Consider the following 16381-nt stretch of genomic DNA (forward strand, 5'->3'; position numbering starts at 1 on the left):
CGGTTACAACATTGTTAAAATCAAAATTTATTGTCCATTTTTAAAAGCACGTGTAAAATTGTCCCGTGAACGGATAAATCCACGCCGAAACGGTAAATGTTGCCCGAGGCAATATCTCGGCAACAGCAGCTGTGGAGTAATGGCGCCGACACTTTACGCGATGCGATTACGACCACCTAAACATTCATTACAAGTAATGTCCGTCATTTATCTGTCCTAATCACTGTGCGGGCGTTCGCTCTCTTTTGCTTAAAACCATTATTAAACTACTTAAATTACACCAACATAAACAATAAAATATTAACCTAAACCCAGTTTTACTGTGTAACAGTACACAGCTACACCGGTGTATAGTTTCATTATAAGACTAGCAGGTGAACATCGCTAACTGTTTCACGGTTTAATCAAGCCCCAGCGATCAGGCAAGACAAATAGTTAGCTCATCTGCATCTATACGAGTCGGAGCCACCGCAGCCGACAAACGCATCGATATTTTACCTTCCACCCGCGCTCGGAATTGTATAAAATAAATACCGCCTTTACAACAACGATCCCTGAATTTCGAATTGAAATTAAAGTGTTTGCGGTACAAATTTGAGAAGGTAGTAAGGAGATTTTGTGCTGAAATTGAATGGGTTATAAAAGGCCGATGCTACAAATGGCCGAGTGCTCAATCGTGCTAATGGGAAGAACCGCAAGTGCAGTCTCCTAGGACACACTCACTAAATATTTCATGGTTATTCGGATCTGACCCCGATACACTTATAAACAGATTCACGTAAACCGCCTTAAATGATGAGCACAGATTATGTTATTTCTTTACGTTTTGAATCTGTATTAGATTATTGCAAAACTAAAGTTCAAATTACATAGAGCTAGAGCATAATACTTACAATAATGGTAAATGGTCGATTCAATTGTAAAGGCAGTCAAATTCACTAACATGTAGTTTATCAAAATACAAATCCTTTAAATTCCATTAACCGTAATTTAACCTGTTCATCGTCCAAAAGCAGCGAACCTAAGCCGACCGACGACTCTCTATACCAAAAGAATTTCCGGAAAGTGCGAGTGCAGTAAAACAACTTTTGAGCCTTATTTTTTCGTTCCGAAATTGCAGTGGTTTAAGCGAGATTTCATTTGTATGGAAGCCGGTATAATCTGGAATAATACCGCAGTAGCGGCACGGGCCTTCAAAGACGCCACTCGTCCGCGCCGCAGTCGCCTCACTCGCACTACTCGCCGCCTGTAATGAGTTTTTTATAAATGCGCTACACATTCACACGCCGCGACCATTTCCCCGGGATTTGACGTAGTGTAAGTGCTATTCAAATACTAGTTTCATTCGTAAACATGCCTTTTGCATCCAATGTCTCATTCTGTTCAAGTTCGCAATGAGAATGATAAAAGTTTAACCGTAATTCCCTTTTATCTTCGACAAATACACTCGCACTGCTTGCTAGTATAGGGACCCAAATCCAACTGAGCCGTCTTGATTACTGCGACCCGTGCGCCATTCCACGATTCAGAATTGGACGGATTATGAGGACTTTAAGGACGATGACGATTTGAATATGAACACTGAGAGTATTTTTGAATTAAACGAACACTTTTCTCTCGAAAATCTTTTTCTTCAATGTGAAAAAGGTTGATTACGATTTCTTTGTTATGTTGATTTGTTTAATACAGAATAAATTACATGCTCATACCGTGTACCGACGGATTATTACTTTTTCTTTGTGCAAACAAATGAGTTGTACCTACGTGCATAATTTCGTACCGGACTCTTTTCTTTAATTGTTTTATTTACTTGTATATTTTTTTGCAACAGTACAAGTACTCATATTTAAAAAATGTAAAGTAATTCACCACATATTTACTGACCTAGGCACAACATCTCAAAAACAACGCATCTCATTTTTGAATTAAAAATAATTAAAAAATATTTCTACATATGCAAAAAATTAAGACGCTGCGAACTGCAAACGCGTGAGTCTGAGCATTGGGACTAAGGGCGGAAGGAAAGCGTTGCTAATTACTGACGCCGCCCCGAGCAGCCAGCGCTCACATCCTGCTCGACGAGGCAGGAGGTCTGCTTACTGCGAATCGCATATATTCGTTACGTGTGAATACTTACGTTGTATTCCAACGAACTGCCACTGATTCTGTCTACTGACATTTTATATGCAGTTTGAAAGTACTATATAATTAACATGCATAATTGCAGAAATGTCAGAAGTAACAAATCAGTAAAAACTCTACAATGTCAAGAGCTTAAAGTTAAGTTCAAGTAAAGTTCATCACGCAACGCCTATGCATACTAGTCTATACTAGAACCTTTAACATTGATTTAAATGAAGACATCTTTGGCAATTTTTGGATAACAGGAACTTGCATAATCCTCCATATTTGTTAAAAGCGGTTGCTCGATTATTTTTTAACTTGTAAAACTTTTACAACTTATATTAAATACCCTATTGTGTACGGTTAAAAAAGCTCTACGTAACACACACAAATTAAAAATTAGTTTTTACTTCCTTATTTGTTGCCAATCTTGTTTTTATTCTTTCTTTCAGCCTTGGTCTATGGATGTTTTTCATGGCCTAACCTAATAAAGTGCAAAACGCTTTCTCATTAATCTATTCTCGGCTAGAAAGTTAATCAATGAGGTTACAAAAAGTTTGATTAAAAAATGTATTATTTAAGAAAAGAGTCAAGGTTGTTAACAAATTAACGGAACGGATCGAACTTTTAGCTGATACTTTTGTGAAGTTAAATAAATCATCGATATATAAGATTTCTATTTATCTTACTTATTATCTTACTACTATTGCAAATGAGAATGTTTACATAGTGGGATGGAATAGCTGAACATAGGCTACTAATTATGTTTTTTTTAATTCCACGGGGACGGAGTTGTAGGCGGACCTATGTATGCAATATTATAAACTTATTTTTTTCTATACCAATTAAATGAAAACTTAATTATATAGTAAAGATATATTTTTCACATAACATAGAAGACGAAGTAGTAATTTCCAAGGCTTCTAAATGTTGTTATTACTTCGACTAACCAAAACCACTACTGTTACGTTTCCAGTACAAAAGTTCAGGCTCCACTTAGAAATCATAGTTACTACATTATTCTATCATTACAAGACGGAACAATACAAGTAGTTAATTAGAAACTATACAAAGAAAAAATCCATACATACAAAATGATCTAAATATGCTTATAACTGGGACAACAAACCGGAGGCAGTAAAATGGCTCATATATCTAGAACAAAAAGGTTCCAGTATTAAAAATCAATACAAACGCATCTAGGACGCTAAGATGAGAACTCAGATGATCTTTGTTTAGTAAAAGCGCAAAGCAAACGCAGCGGAATGGTTTAATGAAAAACATTTGCAATGGATTCATAAGCCAGTAGCGAAAGAAAAATATAAGGATTCAGTAATTTGTAGGTTCGGTGAGCAACACATCGCTGAATAAGCTACAAAGCGCTTCGGCGGCGGCCGCGGGGCGGGAACGGAGCGGGCGCGGGCCGCACCATTCATAATATTGTAATAACGGCTCCCAGCAGCAGTTATTTCGTGCTTAAACGTTTTACTGCGGTCATTATCTACCCGCTGAAAGGATATGCAAGCGATAAATTGTACAGCGTTACCTACACGTACGTATTATACTTATCTCGAAATCTAACCGCGGCCGACGTCTTTATAGCGGAAATAATTTATTAAAGTGTAATTGATCTAACGATTTATATCGTTCCTCTTCTTTTTGCCGTATTTCGTGCCTTTTCTGGGGGTTTGATAATAATCCTTTTAGGATTATTAGTACCAGCACGACGCTAAGCCGAGCGAAAGATATCTTAAAGTACACATAAAGGGGACGCGCCTTTCCTTCAGCAATAAAGAGACCATTTAATCGAAGCTTATCTGGCCGGAAGCATTCATTAGATGATTGCGCCATTACTAGCGGACTTTGTCGGGACCCCACCCCGCTGGCCAATACTATTCTTCATTCTACTTATTCTTTAATAGTTTTGATATTTAAACAGATGTATGGTTATATTAAATTGAACCTTAACCGTGACCTTTTTATTTTGTTTATTTATGTTTAATATCACGCAAGCCAAAATTAAAGTATTCCAAATTCAGAATCAACTATTGGCGTTTTCAATATCTCCCGTTTCATAACCATTTTATATTTAACGGTTCAAAAAACATCAATAAACATCACAGAACCATATCTTATATCACATATATTATTAGTTACTTTACTAATATTATGAATGTTTGGATGGACGGATGGATGGCTGGATCCATCCAGTCCGTCCATCCCTTCAAACAAACATCCATGTTTGTTTGAAGGTATCTCCAGAACGGCTGCATTTATCTCTCTAATATTTGGCATAGATATAGAACATAGCCTGGACGAACACATAGACTACTAATTAAGTTTTATTTTTCAAAACCGCGCAAACGGAGTCGCGGGAGAAAGCTAGTATGACATGTACTTAAGTAGACAATATTGATCTACTTGAGATGTTATTTTATTTCATTCGATAACCGGAAAGATAATTAAGAAAGGAAAAATAATAACAGGTGTGAAAACGACTTGGATCACGTATGAAACAACAGTCCTATGTCAATAAAAATTCGCTCGTATTAGGTGAAAATAAATATTACAGTTTGGATAGATAGAATAAAAATATTTACTTCTACTACTACTATTTTCATTTTCCCCATATATTTAAGTAAGAATTAATCAAGTCTCTACTTATATAACGGTATTTCGTACAGTATATATTGCAGTATCCCTTTGGATTGTATTGTTAAGTCGTTTGTATGCTTATCTTAGTCATAATATGATATTCCATTTAAATTAAGATTGTATTTTACAATATAGTGTTGTATTATTACAAAATAATTTAGTCTGCTTAATTTTACTTTGTGTTAAAACTGCTGAACTAATTTAAAGTTTGCAGCGCACTCAAATTTTGTGCTTTACAATGCACTGGCTATCTTTGTATTAGGTACTCCCTTTTAATATAAATATTCACACAAAATTAGATATGTGTAGTCTTTACCATAGACAAAAATGTCTATAGAAAAGACTACACATGCATGTACTATGACATACACAACTTGTACAGAAGACTATTCTCTATTTCTTTCTATCAGAATATATTCTATTATTTTTGTACTTGATCTCCGTTATAATGCTTCAAAATAAGAAAGAAAAGGAGCTAGCAGTGTTAGTGCTGTAAAAAAATAATTCATACTACATTTAAAACAATGAGATTAATTTTAGATACATTGTCAATCTCTTAGTGGGAAGAAAGGGTTTGTAGACAAATAAGATATTTCCTCTATGAAGCAAAGAAGGCACCCCGATCATTCATGAGACAAAAAATAGCCTTTGTGGAATATTTAAACATTTTTCGTCACAATTAAGTAAGTAAATACATTAACACATCATAACATTTTTTTATTTAAAACAGCAGTACAAGATAGGCAGGGCAGGGCTATTCAAAAGCGTTGCATAGCAGAGAGCGCGAGTCGCGCCCGCCGCGCCACGCCGCCGGCAGGTGGTTTAAATTACCGCATTTGTTACACGTTTACACGAAACTGTATCAATATTTCATGCGGATTTACACGACCTATAGCGCCCTTTGTATTTTGCTATACGAAAAAATTCAACCACTCTTAATACAATTAAGCGAACGCTAGCTTTTATCACTCAAAGTAGCAAATTAGAGAAACTTAAAACAGAGAATTAATTCACTCAAAATCTATACTATAACTAGCTGTCGCCCGCGACTCCGTCAGCGCGTAATTCAAAAAGAATCATGATTATTAGCCTATGCGTTCATCCATACTATGTTTTACATCTATACCAAGTTTCAGCGAGATCCATTCAGCCGTTTATATGGGAAAAGTAAAGTGCTGTTTTTGGGGTTTTCCCGGCAATTATTCGAATTTTTCTCACACTTTAAACCTTCCCAAGACCTCCACTAATATTTCAATACCAAGATAAGACAAATTCTGTTCAACATTTCTTAAGTTTTAGCGAGACTAACGAACAGCATTTGATTTTTATATCTACAGAAGATATATCCTGGTTAGTACTTTAATTTAATAAAAGATTGCTAATATTTTGTTGAATAATGAACAACTCTTATTTTTAAAACACAATGTAAAATCGTTAGTAAAGAAATGCGGTAATACTTCCGTAAGTCCCAACGCTCCGGCCGTCTTTCTCCGACACCGCACTAAGTTGAAGCGCTGAGCACTATGTATAAGACACTGAAACTAATATTTCAATGAGTCTGCAGCGCTGAAGCCCGACAATGACAATTCACTCAAACGTAAACGCGAACTATTTCCATAAGAAAGGCATTGCAAAAGTTTTTCAATTTTCAAGTGACGCAGGTATGATGGAGAACTTTGGCTTCAGACGCATCGCGCCGCCGCTCTCTTCGCTTACAAGCAAATAACAATATTGTACATTGGAAATAAAGATTTCGATTACTGTCTCTTTTATCATTTCAATAGTATCTTTTATTGTATGAAAAATATTGTTATAATAGTTATCTCTTAGAAAATTAATCCACACCACTACAGAGCCTCTAATAGTTTGTAGTCTATAAATATAGTTATAGCGAATATTACTAAGTACATGTTCAATTGGTAAACGATTTTTTTGTTTTATGAGTAAGAGGAGCATTTTACTCTGAATCCTCTTGATTTGAATTGAAACATCAAACATTTTAAAAACTTTGCAGGGATCATAGTAGATTGGTCGTAATTGATAGGTTAAATGGCAGGCAGGGGACGGACGAGGACGCATTATGCAGCCTCACGCCGGGATCGCGGGGATTGTTTCCTAAAACAGAACGAAGAGCCGACGCCGTCTCTATTAAACGCGTATCACGTCTGCGTACTTACGATCATAATCACCAAACTAATAATATAATTACCTATTTTTATTTTCTTTACAAGTATAAGCAGTAGTATAAAGCTCTTGTCCTTTTTTTCTATTTTTTTTTAAATTCATATATTTAAGACAACAACTAATCTACCAATACTTTGTGGAATGGAAATCAGAATATGGTAAAATTGTGAATAATTATGTCACTTAAATTCTATTTTATCAAAAAAGTATCGAAAGTTAGATTAAGTTCTTATTTGAAAAATTACAACAATGAAAAAGCTATAAAAGAAATACTTATCATTTGGTCCAAATCACAGCGAGCATTTCTTTTTACTATCTCAAAAGAACCGACGTATTGTCCCCGAAGGATCACATTTATCTACTCGATGTAACTTCGATGAAAACATTTGATGACATCAAATATGACGTCATAGCTTTTTTAGAAATCATTCCAAGCTATATAATACGATCAATTCCCCGTTTATAGTTTACTTAACCTATATTAAATATAATAATATTATATTAACCCTTTTGTATTTAACAGTATTAGGCGGTCTTTACAATTAAAGTTAACAAAAACATTTTAAATTCAAATATAGTAAGTATTTCAGTTTATAAAGGTTTTTTTATTGGTAAAAATAATATTGCATACTTTTATATTCAATTTTATTTTATTTTTATAAATTATAATAATTTTATTGCACGAGTGCTACATTATGTAAACGAAATGTTCATAACTTATAATAATATTTTATGTTTTTTTTACATAACACAATTTCTTTTTGTTTTAATTAAAAATTCTAGACCGGTACTAAAATATACTGGCATGTAGGAATAACTAAAAAGTTTGCTATTATTTAAAGAAACTTTTTGAATCGTGGAGGATTATGAAAAAAAAGTAACAGAATTTTAGAAAACAACAAACTAAGTATATTCACTATTTAAATATTTTTAAATGAAATTAATTTCATATATTGTATCACCAATTTATTTTTGGCAGTCGATAGCTGCTTAATATAAGGTAGCTATTTAATTTTTTACATGCACCATCTGTTCAATGGCGGCGAGGGTAAATTATGGTTGTCACTCATTTATGCACAGATGCCAAAATATTTTAAGATTATAAAGGTGATATACTTTCTAAAAGTTATTTCATTGAGGGATTACTTTGCGAATGGATAAATTGTGTTTACGGTTTTTCATGCTATTACGTAACTTGGAAATGGATTAATATTTATGTAGAAAATAAGTTACAATGAATACTATAATAATTACGATAAGTAGAATAATGCAACTTTTCACTTTTATGACACGTTAAGTTAAATAACTTAATTACTAGGTAGAAATAATTAACAATCTAGATTTGTTAATTTTATTTCATAAAGCTGTATAATTTATCGGGCGCATGACCTAGAGGTCAGAGTTGGCCGCCTGTAATATTTGTGTGACCCACACTGTTGTTTGTTTAAATTCGAGGTGCACTCTCTGTATGTCAATTCTATGTTTGTTTATTTATTTTTATTTTATTTCGTCATTGGTTAACTTCATAAGTGAAGTTATGGTTCAGTATCAGAGAATCTACAGTATCGGAGAATCTTTACAAGTTTGTGTAAAATACTAACTAAAACCTTTGACCACTGCAAAATCCTTCTGAGTGAAATGATATAAATACGAATTTATTATTTAAAAATAAACTGACTACATATAGGATGTATTTTAAGAAGTTATCGACCTTGGGCACATGAGAATCAGAAAAAAATCACTCATGCAATAGTATGTTTACAAGTATTGAATAAAATGTACTAACATATTAACCCATATCTTTTTAACTCATATCTTTTAACCCTTATAGTCGTGACAATGAAATGCTGAAACTAATAAAACGTACACGGGAAAGTAGTCACGGGCGAGTCGCAGCGCGCGAGAGCGAGCGAGAGAGCGCTTTAGCGAGAGGCCCGAGCCGGGCGCCGTACACCCGCCGCCGCCCGCCGCGTGTTGACACGGTCGCATCCACATTAATTATTAACAAAATTGTATGAAACCGTCAGTTAATGATAACGTTAACTAGAATTCATAATAAAGTGGGAGCAGCTGTATTCAGAGCATATCCCAGTTATGTCCCGCGCGAGACAGGCGCCTGATTAAAAATGCAGCTCTTCACAACGAGATGAAATCGGCAGAGGCGTCTCTCGCGCACGCTGCGTTCAGTGTTGTTGTGACGTTCGAGCGGGCAGGTCTTGCGGTGCGATGGCGCGACGGCCGCTCAACAACTTGCGCCGGTAGTGACTTCATGAAATCAAAATTAATTAATAATGAATCAGTTCTGAAGTCTTACCGCAGTGGAACGAAGAGGAAAGAGTACTTGAGTTAGTAAGACTACTTTCTTACATTCACAACTTTACTCATTATTTTTGGTAATCAATCTGCAATATACTATCATTTTTCTATCAATCATTGCGTAAAATAATTTATTCATTTAGACATCGATGTCCATAAAACAGAAACGTTTTCTCCGAATGACAGGAATGTCGGGAGCGTCAATGTTTTATTTAGGTGGAAAGCGCAGCGATATCCGCTCGGGTTCTATTTTCGCACTATATCGTTTATTACGAGGGCAGACGCGGCGAGGCGGCGGCGGCGAGGCGGCGAGCGGCGAGGCGCGAGGGCGCCGCGGGACTCTCGCGGCCACTCCACCGCCTGATATTATATTCTGGAGCACGCCCGCCTTGCCTCGCCTGCCTCGCTGCCTCGCTTGCCTCGCTTCACGCTAGATATTTCGAGTGTTGCTTCTAGCACCTATGAATTTATCTAGTCTTAGGCTGAGAATTCGCCCGGTGCAGCCGCCTGCATTGTGGAACAGAGCCTTCAAAACACAACGCGACGCGACAGTAGTTTAAAAAACGTGACACAAGCACCACGTTCGCGTTCATTCGAATAATGTTTTTACTTTTTCAGTAATAATATATTTCTTTAAATATTTAACATTTATCTTAACTTTTAAAAGCCTGATGTTTTTACTTTCTCTGCGTTATACCGCATATTCTATGAATTGTAAGTGTTATACTTTTGATTTTATTTTATCCATGATATTTAGCCCATTAGTATAGTAAATAGTGAGACCAACAAATGATAACAATATGTATAGTTTGGTCAATTGCCTAGTAAAATAACTTTATTGGATAAATGCCTCTGCTCTGCAAGGTCTCTCATTTCTAAATTTAAAACTGTCAAATTAATTTTATCCATCTTAATAATCAATATAACCTTTCGACTCTTAGATTGTGACTAATATACATTTCAGTATTCAAGTACTGAAATACAAATCCTTTCGTTTTTAATAAGAAACATAATCTAAAAGTTTCTTAACCTATTTAAAACTATTATTTGTTTTTAATTACTCTGAAGTAGAGAAGAAAGTGGAGAGAGAATATTTTTGCAAACAATTTGAAGTCTTTGTAAAAATCCATTTTTAAATGAAAACTAGTGCGAAAGCGTTTAAAAATATATAGTTACTACGGTTAAAGCGGGCTGTCTATTGTATTGGGGTGGAGGGTCCTAGAGACAAAAGACCTGTGATGTTGACAGGTCTAGAGGAACATTGTCCCTTACGGAGTCATGTCACCGCCGTCCAAATGACTTTTGATATTTTTACATAATTAAATCGTACTATCATTGTTAACCATACTAAATACATTTATCCTAAAATAACTTGTAGTATAAAGAATTACATGCCCCTTTGTATTAAAACAGTTCAAAAGTTATTTTAAATCGGCATTAAAAATTTGTCTGTTATCTAGGACTGGGTAGAGGACTACCGCGCGGATTAGAAATAGCATCAAAGTGCAATACGTTGCTCCAGTCACAAGCAATTAATAAAATGAAAACTATTTTCAAAATTTGCCTTTCTGCATAACTTGTTTCCTAAAAATAAAATCGTACTGCTGTAGACATAACACTATATAAAATCGATAATCACAAAATCGTTTTTATTACAATCGCAACAAATAATACAGTTTTGAATGCGTGTAATGATTAAAAAATAAAAGTAAATAAATAAATAATTACATGATATTAAAAACTGAAGGAATTATAATGTAACTATGTATACATAATAATTTTATTTTACATTAAGATAGCGCCATCAATCAGTCTTAAATTATTAATAATCCACAGTTAAGTTAAACTTGAAAAGTTTAAATTCCTTATCCAAGCTATGTTTTAATGATACCTTTGTATGAAATCATAATAAATGTATTTATTTAATTTTCTTTAAGCTTAATACCAATACCAAGTCGCGGTTGCCCGTGACTTCGTTAGCGCAAAATAAAAAAAAGTAAATTATTGTCTATGTTACTCCCGCGCACATAACCTTCCAATAAAAGTACCGTCAAGCTCGGTCAAACAGTTTCAAATTTTAGATTTGCGTACAGATAGATAGAAAAGTTTGTTTTTCGCTGTAATCATCGCAAATACATCATGCTTGCGAAATATGATTTTTTTTCAATATTAGATCAGATACTGCAATTTTATTAATTGTATAGATTAAAACTATAATCGTTTTTTATTTAAATTTTTATCATATTCATTACGTGCTAAGCACTCGCTCGCACGCTGCTCATTAGCAAGAACACTACATTGTATTTTAACTGGTTTTCTGATACTTTGTTATATTTTTTTTTCTAAAATAAAATGTAAAAGCTTGCCGCATGGAGGAGAATATTCAAACATTTTATTCTGAGTGTTTATCAAATATTATCAACAAAATTAAACTGTAATTAAATATGGAAAGGTTTACTTATGTGGATCACACGCACTTTAAATTAATCTTTTAATTGTTTCCATAAAACTATTTGAATTATTGTAATAAACAGAACAAATGGGTGAATCTTTCTCGGTTAGCAGACGTCTGTCTCTGTGACATAAAAGTTTAAGAATTATGTTTTTTTTTCTCTATATCACACACAGACACTACATTTTATAACATTTATAAATTAATAAGTTAAAATAGCTATTGAAATACCACTTAATATTGTTTAAAATACAAATGCTTCAACCAAAGTTTTCATACTAAATTTCAACAATACTAAGAACCTTGATCAATAAATCAACACGTTCTAATGTTTGTCTAACTTACACTTATGCTCCATTAAGCTCTGACGTCACTTGTAGATAAATCTATGTATGTTACAGGTTCATAGTGGATCTCAGTAAGCTACTAAGGTAGCGGTTACACGCGATGAGCGAAGAGGACGCGCAAGCGAGTACTGGTGGCATACACGGATGGGGCTTCACTCCTACTGGAGACCCGCCCCCCGCTTCAGTCGGTACTAACGACCCCCCGAAATCAAAATGTCTCCCAGAAGCAATAACTAGGGGTTGGAAAAGAACTACATTATATGGAATTTTACTTGTATTAATGATAATTATATTTTTAAATATAGCACTAACATTGTGGATAGTTAGTGCGTTAAGATTAAGTATGGTAAGTAAAAAACTCAAAAACAAAAAGTGCCAATGTACGTAAATAAATGAACGCATAATGTTTTACGTAATCGATTAAGTAACATTAGTTATCCCAATTAACTATTGCAAAATTTCACTCATAAATATAAATCTGATTTGATAATTAATAAGAAACAAATTTAATTTCAGAAAGGAATTGGTCCTATAAAGATAATAAAAGATGGGATACAATTAGAGGGCCAAGCATGGATAGTAGACAAGTTGGTAGCGTCGACAATAACATCGCCAATCGCTCAACCTATCACTCTGCACTCGTTCCGGAATTTCACCGTCCTCGTCTCGGATCCTAATCATGTTGAATTAGCAAAGATGTTCATAAGTTAGTAAATCTGTGTACGTCAATATAAGATTTCGCGTTCAATATATGAGAAGTTACTTTACAAAATCTCAAATGCAAATGGTGCTGATAATGAATGTTTTTTTAATGTTTAAATTGTTTTGACTCAATACATAAAACGTTTGTTTATTCACAGAGAATGAATAAGGGTCAAAATATGGACCGTAGTTTAGCTGATAATATCGTGAAATTGCTGAATGTTGGTGAATGCAGATATCTGCATAAATCCGAAATAACATCTAATGTGTTCTAAAATTGAAGCAATCATACATTTAATGAGAATAATTATGAAATATTTTATTTTTATATGCAGAGAGAGATAGTATAGAATACAGTGGAAGAAAATTTGAAGTGTTCGACTCTAAAGGTGGGAAGGTATTTCATGCGTCGCGCGACGAGGTGCGTGTATTCGCAGAGGCATTCGCAGTCGATAGCGAAGCAGGCCTCACCGTGAATAGCGCAATCCAAGCACCACTCATTCGTGCGCCGCCGAGCTCCAAATTGCAGTAAGTCACTCTCATAGAAAGATTGAACTAACCCTTTCCTATCTACAAACATTTACTACATCGTTAAGGAGATGTTTTTAAAAAAAATATTATGACTAAATAGTAATCTTTATTAGCCCTATAACTTCTTGAAATGTCCTGAATACTTAAAAGAAACTAAACAAATGCTATTTTTACATATTTTAATCCCCTAATATATTTGCTTTAAATTACTTTATCCTCCTAAATAATTTAAATTATTCCTTCATCGAACAACAATAGCTTGCTATTTCCATTGATGCATAAAACATCATTCTGATGCGAAACGGAAGCAATTTCGATTACCAGAGCTGTCATTGAAAATAGAAAATAGTAAACATTCTATTCATGTCGTACAAATGTTAACAATAAACTGTAATGAAACCTCCGATACAAAACATATTAGTTTGCGGGACTGCTGACAAAAGTGACACCTCGTTTGCACGAACTTGTGCGCTGGCTGAGATAAAACAGATGTTAATAGTACGTGCTCCACAACCCATCTGTTTAGTACGGCGGAGTACGTTTAATAGTTTGTTGTGCTTTATAAATTGCTCACGCCGAGACCCGTTCATACTCGTATGTTCCAACTACATTCTATTATTTGAGTGAGGATAAAGTAGTAACCATCTACCATTGAATCATGATAGAGATCCAAATGCTTAGTACTGCGTGAATAAATTTCTGACGCAACAAAGTCAATTCATACATCAATATTATTTGCAGATTGGAATCGCTAACTAGAAGACTTGATTTACGAGCACCACAGTCCATCTACCTGGAGAGCAGAGCGGGCGGCATAGATATTACTTCGCATAGTGACATTCGTCTGGATTCTATTGTTGGTGCTGTAAGTGGACAATAATTTACATAAAAATATTTTCAATGTTCCTTTTAACTATTTCATCAAAATAATTTGGAAGTACTTAAGATTTTGTTTATTTAGTTTATACCTTTGACTTCTTTTCTTGTAATTTCACATTTCAGATACGAATCGACGCTCCAAATATAGTAATAGATAATCTCAAAATAGCAAACACGACTACCAATTCTCAGAAATATAACCGAGCTAACAAAGTGTATCAACTGTGCGCCTGCGCATCGGGAAAGTTGTTCCTCGCTGCGCCAGATGCTGTTTGCGGAATACCTGAGAACGATACAGAATTATGTCGATGATGAACAGCCTTGAAGCCTCTATTTGATTGAAATTTGAGATAGAAAAGATCAAAAAATGATCGAAGTACATTCCGATCCAAGAAATCGACGGAATGTTCCTGAAATAACTTGTTATGGCATCACCGACCTTGATGGCTTCAAACAGCTTTTATTTGTACCTAGATATAATTAACCGGATTCCAGTTTAAGCATTTATCAAATATATAAACTTACTATATGAATTTCCACAGGTTAAAATAAGCAACGATAGCGTTAAATTAGAACGTTAGAACGAACAAGGAACAAAGCAATATACATATGTATAAATGTTATTGAAAACACGATTTTATTAAGTTAGTTACATAATGATATAGAAAAATATTTAATGATAAAATTATAATATTTGTATATAAAATGAAATACGTATATTATCACGTTAACGTCCTTCAAATTTTGCACAAACGAAATAAACATTATAACACGTTGATTGGATTTGATTTAATATTTTGCACCATATCTCTATTACGTCGCCCCAAAACTTGTTGAATAAATAATATAATTTTATTAGATAAAACGAAAACCCCTTAAACAGCAGTAATTGAGGACATACCGCAAACTGTGGAAAAGAGTGGCGCCCGATGACTTCCCGCTTTATGGAGATTATGCCGCAGGTGTCCGTTATGTGGCGCTCTTCGCACCGCATTGTGTACAAACTCACTCCTAAATTATCCAACGTTCATTTATTCATTAGCCTTCCAAAGGTATATCTGTACTTCTTGTTAATCTGATATTAAACTGGCAATTCCATACTTTATCTTTGTTACCAAATTTACTTATAAGGCTATACGTAGATTCCAAGAATTTACCCATTCTATCCAATGTCGCTCTTTGTCGGTATTCATCTTGTGTTTGATCTATAGGTTATAGTTTTTTTATGATTTTTTTTTGTATGTCTGTCTATTTGTTGCATTCCAGATATAAAAAAATGATGGTGAATATCGAAAATAAAAATAAAATTCTTATTTCAGAAACAAATCGGTCATAAGTGGAATACCTTGAAGAAGTGTTCAAAAAATTTGTTCCTTTTATAGGTACTCTATAAATGTTTGATAGTACTATCTCGGGAAATCTCTGTCTCCATTCACAAAGGGTCTGTAGTCGAATAAAAATAAAATCCCTTATATTATTCTACGTTCTTTTCTCACTCCCTTCGATGAGAACTTTTATTTTTATATTCGCATTTTTATCTGTAAGGCGACACACATCTACCCCATAAGAACCTTTTCAATACTAGTCGTTCTATTAATAGACCATAGATTTTTTTTTCATAATTCCATGTCCAGTTACAATTAAAACCAAGATGTAAAATTATGTACGAGAAGAACAGAAGCGACTATATTCATTTCAAAATAAAAAAAAATTGAATCAACATTACAATTTGTCATATTATCACAGTTAAGATTCGAAAAGATTTTTTTCCAAATAATGCTTTAGTCAACAACAATAACAAAGCTCAAATTACTAAGAATTTCGGTGAGGCGAGCCTCACAAAGAGGAGCGCGTAATCAGGAGGGCTGTGATCGCACCATCCCTTCCGTCACCCGCCGAGTACGGTGCCCTCCTCAAAGCTCCTAATCAAAATGTAATACTCGCGCGCGGATCAGACTTTTTTTATTTCTCTCATGTGACACCAACTACTTGAATAAAGTCAACGCTTCAACGGTAAACAAGTTTTAAATATAATCATTTTAATCAATAGACACTTCGGTCCACAGGTGTGGTACCACAAGCAATTGTAATGTTATGCCCTTTGTAGGCGTTTATCATTATCTCCTTATACGTTCTTACTTTGTTGTATTACATCATAATTAGAATAAACGAATCCAAAGTCCATAAATAA

The 16381-nt window shown here is 34.3% G+C and overlaps 1 protein-coding gene across 4 annotated transcripts; it reads left to right on the forward strand.

Annotated features, from left to right (window-relative positions):
• Positions 1–9132: 9132 nt before the first annotated feature.
• On the forward strand, positions 9133–14966 carry LOC106123299 (delta-sarcoglycan). 4 transcript variants are annotated; one of them, XM_013319546.1, is made up of 6 exons: positions 9133–9312; positions 12133–12424; positions 12595–12784; positions 13116–13308; positions 14053–14176; positions 14314–14966. In XM_013319546.1, exons 2-6 carry the CDS (start codon positions 12179–12181, stop codon positions 14500–14502), a joined length of 942 nt encoding a protein of 313 aa, XP_013175000.1. In that variant the 5' UTR covers positions 9133–9312; positions 12133–12178; the 3' UTR covers positions 14503–14966. The 4 variants fall into 4 exon arrangements, with proteins under 4 accessions (XP_013175000.1, XP_013174999.1, XP_013175002.1 ...); XM_013319545.1 differs by having other exon boundaries at positions 9133–9308; XM_013319548.1 differs by having other exon boundaries at positions 9142–9221.
• The last annotated feature ends 1415 nt before the right edge of the window (positions 14967–16381 follow it).

Source organism: Papilio xuthus, unplaced genomic scaffold (genome assembly GCF_000836235.2).
Source record: "Papilio xuthus unplaced genomic scaffold, Pxut_1.1 DF826115.1, whole genome shotgun sequence".
Taxonomy (NCBI): Eukaryota; Metazoa; Arthropoda; class Insecta; order Lepidoptera; family Papilionidae; genus Papilio; species Papilio xuthus.